Genomic DNA, 5,707 nt, shown 5'->3' with positions numbered 1-5,707 from the left:
TTTGGTACAGCAATAGGTAACTCATGCACTCAAGTTGGTTATTAATCTTCCTATTTACAAAATAAAATCCAATGTCAAATATTTTCCCCTACTACAAAGATTCGAAAGGATGGGCCATAGATTCTAGAGGCAACTCTAAAAGAAGTATTCAAAAAATGTTATCAGCAGTGGTCACACTGCTGGAAGAACTGTATATTCTCCCAAAGTGACAATTTGGAGATCTAAAACTTAAGCTTTTTTTTTTTTAAATCAAGCCTCAGATTGTATGCCCCAGCAGTTCAAATAAATTGGAGCACGCCTAATGAGGATCAAACATTGGGCTCAATGAGATATTAATCTATGTCATTCATTTTAATGGAGAACTCTGAACGTAGGGTGAATTTCACAATTCTTCTGGAAAGCAGCATGGAAAACAGAAGCTTTAGAATCTGATAGATCTGGATCCAAGCCCCATCTCTGCCACTCACCAGCTGGATCAAAGTCCTGCGCTGGCTATAGCCTTGGATGAGTTACAGACACTCACTGAGCCTCACTTTGCTCATCCACACACTGGGAAGGGCCACAGTGCAGCCTCACAGGATGGTGGTGAAGGTGGAAGGAGAAACTTGTGTCAGGCAATTAGTGCAGAAGAGGTATTTGGGGTACACAGCTCACGCCATGAGTTATTACTCACTTCTTCTATGTGAGCAGGTAACACACCTGGTTTATAAAACTACCAAGAAGGCTGAATGAGAAAAGTGATCTGTAAAAGGGAGAAACCAAGCAACTTACTTTCGTCTGCTTACCACCAAGCACAGCTGAGGGTGGAGCGCAAAGAGGAGATCCGAAGGGTGGCTATTCAGATAACACCCCAAAGTAGGGCAGAAGAAGTCAATGGCAATTTCCTGAGCAAGGTTGGATATTTCAACTCCTGGTAACTTTCCAGTGAGTGTTACTGCCTCAGGGNCACTGAGTGAGCTTTAGCTCAAATAAGGAGACGTCTGTCCCATCTGACAGCTGCCCCAGCCCCAGCCCAGACCCATTCACCCCTCAGCCTGTACCCTCCAGTCTCTGAAACTCACTTTGTTTATTTATGTGATTATGCACCCCCTTCACCCTTCCTCCCCGCTCTCCCTCCTCTCTTCCTCTCTTTCCCCAGTGGAATCTGAGCTCTATGAAAGCACAGCCTGATCCATCCTCTACTCTTCCTGTCTCCAGCACAAGGCCTGCGTCCACCTTTTCTTTCTCCACTTCTGTCCACTGAAAAAACAGTCGAGTGAACCTAACATCAATGTGGGAGCAAGGAAATCATCGTTGTTGAAGTCACTGCCTCATTCCTTCCCATCCTTTTTTACACTTCGAGCCCAAGGGGTAAGTAAACTAAAATCAACTGCAAGAGTATTTGATCCAGGTCCATTGGTAAAACCTAGTGGCTCTTGACCGTGACCGCACAGAATGACCAGCAGAACATTTAAGAATACGAGCCCCACCCTTGGAGAATGCGATTTAATGAGTTACCATTCCTCCTGACATCAGGAACATTTTAAGCTCCCAGGTGATTCCAGGGTGCAGTGGGGTCGAGAGCCACTGGGCTTATTGAGCAAATTCAGGAATAAAGTAGAGGGGCTGACCCTCGCCTAAGTCCACTGAACTCTCCCCCGAAACTCCTACACATATGTAAACATGACTAAGCTACATATTTCCTTTGGACATGTTCCTAGAAGTGAAACTGTGAGATCAAAAGCTATAAATGTTTGTTAGTTTTAATGTTTAACATGCTTATAAATATGCTCAACAAATATTTCCAAATTGTTTCCCAAAAACAATTTTACCAAATCCCTCCAGCAGTGTTTGTGACTTCTTTTTCATGTTGTTATTTTTCCATTTCACCGTGCTCTTTTAATTCTGATTTGTTTGGCTATCAGAGAGATTGACTATTTTCCCAAACGTGCCGTGATCATTTGCATTTCTTCTTTTCAGAACTGCTTGTGCCTTCAGCGCCAGTGATCTCTTTCTTCATCTCTCTCCTGAGGACTTTGCTGCCTCTGAGCTATTTCTCACGTCTCCTAGGATGGAGGGGATATACCAATATTTGGGGCCATTTTTAGTGCGCTTGTAAAAGGTGTGACTCCTATGCACCGTAAAGCAAAATGTGAGCCACTCCTGAGAGGCAAGAAACATCACCAGGAGAGATCAAAGGAGGAGAGTGTTCCTTCCGATGGGAAAAGAAATGATGTCTCCATGGAAGGGGCATGGTGGATGTAGCTCGTAATCAGAAAAACCTGGGGTGAAACTAAGAACAGGCAGGTTCCAGATAGAAGAGCAGCGTACACTGGGTGGAGAGGCATGTCTTTTTGTGTACTCGTGAAAGATCACACACATGCATACGGAGGTGTGTCTATTGGCAGGCGCACGTGTGTCTGGGCTCAGGTCTACAAAACCAAGATGGCGCACGTGCCGGAATGTGCCCTGCATGGCTGTGCCTCACCCCGACTCATCTCCCCCGGCCAGATTCCCATGGTGTCAGCAGCTGGCTCTCTCAGGACCTGTCCTCACGTTCTTATTCGTTTCATTAACTACTCACTTTCTTCTGCAGTGAACACGAGCTAAATTACCAGTGAATTTAAGCTGTTCCTCTGACACTTTGCAAGAGGACATTGATGTCCCCACACCACAAAGAGAGGTCATGAAACACAAAAGACAAGAGCCCACACAGTGGTGTGAAAGGGACAGGGTTCCTTATTCTGGCCCTGTACTCCTCCAGAAAGAAGCCACCCTTCAGCTTGGCCGCTGACCACACCCATCTCGCTTGCCTCCACACGATGAGGCCCGGCCAAGTGACCCCACTCTGGCCTCCACAGCCTGGTCTGGACTGGGGACCTAACCCATCCTCTTCATGACCTATGGCCCAATTAGAAAAGACAACCAAGATGATTCGATTAATTTCCTAGCACTCTGGAAATTGGACACCGAGTCATTTTCTGAAGAAAAGGGCCAAGATGAATGTGTTGTATTTGGAGACAGGGGCTAAGAAACCACAAGCCCTGTGCTTTCCACAGTAGGAGAGGGGAAATGCTAAGTGCTAGCTAAGATGGCACCCAGCCGGGACGGGAGACACAAGCTGGTAGAGAGAGAGGGCAGTGGCCATCTGGCCTCTGGGAGGGACCCCTGGCCGCTACTCCTGTCCCATGTGGCCTGGCTGCACAGAATTCTCATTTGTAGGACCTGTAACATTACAGAACACACCCACCTCCCATCTTCACCTCACCTCATGGGTGGGGGGCAAGGGGTGAGGTATTTCTGCCCCTCATTGCATGGGAATCCCATTAGGCAGTGAAAACGCCTGGGTATCAGGATGGGGAGGCAGCTTGCTATCTCCATTTCTCATTTCCTTTGAAGGATATTTCTGCATCTCTTTCTTTGTCTATCACAGATTTAGTGGTTGGAAGCCCAAGAAAATTCATCTTTCCCTGTTTCCCAAAGTTAACAGGAAACAGACTATTACTAACCTGACAAAGGAAGATGGACTTCTTTAGCTCAAAAGCCAGGATTTACTTCCTATGAATATGAGAAGCAGAGTTGCTGCACTTGAAAAAGCCTCCTTTCTAATAAACGAGCAGTTCTTAATAAAGACGCTTCAGAGGAACCACAGGGACTTGAGCTACAGAAGCAGGATGCACGGAGGGCAACATCTGGAAACAGGAAATGGGGCCAGAGGGAGGGACACGGCCGAGGAATCCGGCATCCGAAGGAGCTTTGAGAGCCCTGTGACGAGAATTGGAATTAAATCCTTTCTCTGTCCAAAAACCGTAGGAAAGAGACAACCAGCTAGCATCATTTTACACTGGAAAAATAAAAGTGCACCTAACACACCGACAAAAGAAAACAGAACAGGAAGCAGTTTAAAGAGCAGTGGGTACTTACTCTTTTTATTGAGCTTCTGAATGCCCGGAACAGATAGGGACTCAAGGACTGAGCGTTCACTTTTGCCACAGAGGCGTTGAGGGCTTCCCTCAGGGAGAACGGGTCATAATCATACACCGGAAAACCTGGACATGCAAGCACACGGGGACACAGTGACACCAGGCACACGGGCCAGGACAGCTCCACAGGTTAAGTGCTGGGGGCCCTGTCGTTGAGTTCCTTACCTGCACACGTCCAGGGGTTCACCCCAAGAGCACACATTAGCAATATCTTCAGCACCATCCTCTCCATCCTGGGGAGAACACGTTGAATTCAGAGCCCACAAGGTCGTCTGTATGCGTTTGGGGGTGACAAGTCCTCCTGAGAGCAGCTCTTTATCCAAGGTGACCTAGTGTGCTGTCTCTGGCTGAAGCAGTCTTGAGCGTAACCAGAAACAATTGATCCTGGGTGAATGTTTACTGCCGCCTTTCCCTGTGGAAAGGTGCCAGTTGGAGGCCACGTTTGAAGTTTTGACCTCAGCATGGGACTTTAGCCCACAGCAAAGACATCAAGAGGCACAGGGACTCCTGGGCGTGGTTTGTTTTTCTCAATTTTAATTTCATCCACATGTACAGTTTATTGCTCTTTCATTTCATTTTAGAGGGAGGGGGTGTTTCTTATTTTCAACAAAACGGTGAATTTTAAATTGTTGTCTGTTTAGTCCCCTCTCGTGTTCTCAAAGACCTTGTAACTGACTGTTGATGAAATGTGTTGTTATTTCCAGATCTTTCTGGAAATTATAACTGTGAAGGGGATAGTTTAATCTATAGGATTGAAATACACCAAACAAGGACATGTGCCCTAAAAGGCCGTGACACACCTCCCCGTCCCCAACCTTCTCTGCGGAGGGCAGTTTCACACTTCCCCTGAATAATAAGGTGATGACTCTCACGCACAACAAATCTCAAGGTTGTTTGTGAATCATTAAAAAGCGGGGATACTTTATAGTAAATACAGGTGGTGTTACGTGCAGGTCATCGTGTTCTCATTCTTCGAGTTCAAGCATAAGAAGCTGTACTGGGCTGTGGCGTGGAAAGACCTGCACTTTCTCAGCTCCACTCTTGTCAGGAGTGTGCCCTTGGTCATGGTACCCCACACTTGTGAACCTCAACTTTCTCATCTGCGAAATGAGCATAAATGGTTACGTGTAAGGTGTATTATTAGTCAGGGTTCTCCAGAGAGACAGAACCCACAAGATGCACACATATGTAAAGAGTCACAATTTGAGTCCAAAGGCCTCTTGAAGGCAGAATTCCTTCCTGCTCGGGGGAGGTCTTTGTCTATTAAGGCCTTCAGCTGATTGGATGAGGCCCACCCCCATCATATTAAGTAATCTGATTTAGTCACAGCTCATTGATTTAAATGTTAATCTCATCTAAAAAAATATCTTCAGAGAAACATCCAGAATAATGTTTGACTAAATATCTGGGCACCACGGCCAAGTTGACACATAAAATTAACCATCACATAAGATGAAATCACAACCCCTTGAAAGAGTGCTTGGCAATTGAATTGCTCAATAAATGGTAACTGCTAATAAGAATTCAATTCAATGCATAATTTTTAGTACCTGCTATGCATAAGGCCACAGGTCTAGGGGATACCTAAATGAACTAATCACCCAGCTCCCCTTGCTTAAACAAGGCAACCAAAGTGCCAACCAGAGAAGCAGAAATTGCTAGAAGAACTCTTGGCGATGGTGGGGACCTTGGTAGTTCACTCCCTCCTCCTGACGTCGGCTCCTAGGCGGTCGTGTGTCTCTTTG

The 5,707-nt window shown here is 46.1% G+C and overlaps 1 protein-coding gene across 1 annotated transcript in view; it reads right to left on the bottom strand.

Moving 5' to 3' along the window:
• SPP2 (secreted phosphoprotein 2) overlaps window positions 1-4,355 on the bottom strand; it is a 10,550-nt gene extending 6,195 nt beyond the window's left edge. Inside the window, exons 1-2 of the mRNA XM_019628299.1 lie at window positions 4,128-4,355; window positions 3,904-4,028 (exon numbers count right to left, since the gene is read on the bottom strand). Coding sequence (XP_019483844.1) covers window positions 3,904-4,028; window positions 4,128-4,194 — 192 coding nt within the window. The 5' untranslated portion in view covers window positions 4,195-4,355. The remainder of the gene's footprint in view (window positions 1-3,903; window positions 4,029-4,127) is intronic.
• Between the last annotated feature and the right edge of the window lie 1,352 nt (window positions 4,356-5,707).

The sequence above is a fragment of the Hipposideros armiger genome, unplaced genomic scaffold (genome assembly GCF_001890085.2).
Source record: "Hipposideros armiger isolate ML-2016 unplaced genomic scaffold, ASM189008v1 scaffold_17, whole genome shotgun sequence".
In the NCBI taxonomy this organism is placed as follows: domain Eukaryota; kingdom Metazoa; phylum Chordata; class Mammalia; order Chiroptera; family Hipposideridae; genus Hipposideros; species Hipposideros armiger.
The sequence above is the reverse complement of the archived record's forward strand: the minus strand, read 5'-3'. Positions and strand labels throughout refer to the sequence as shown.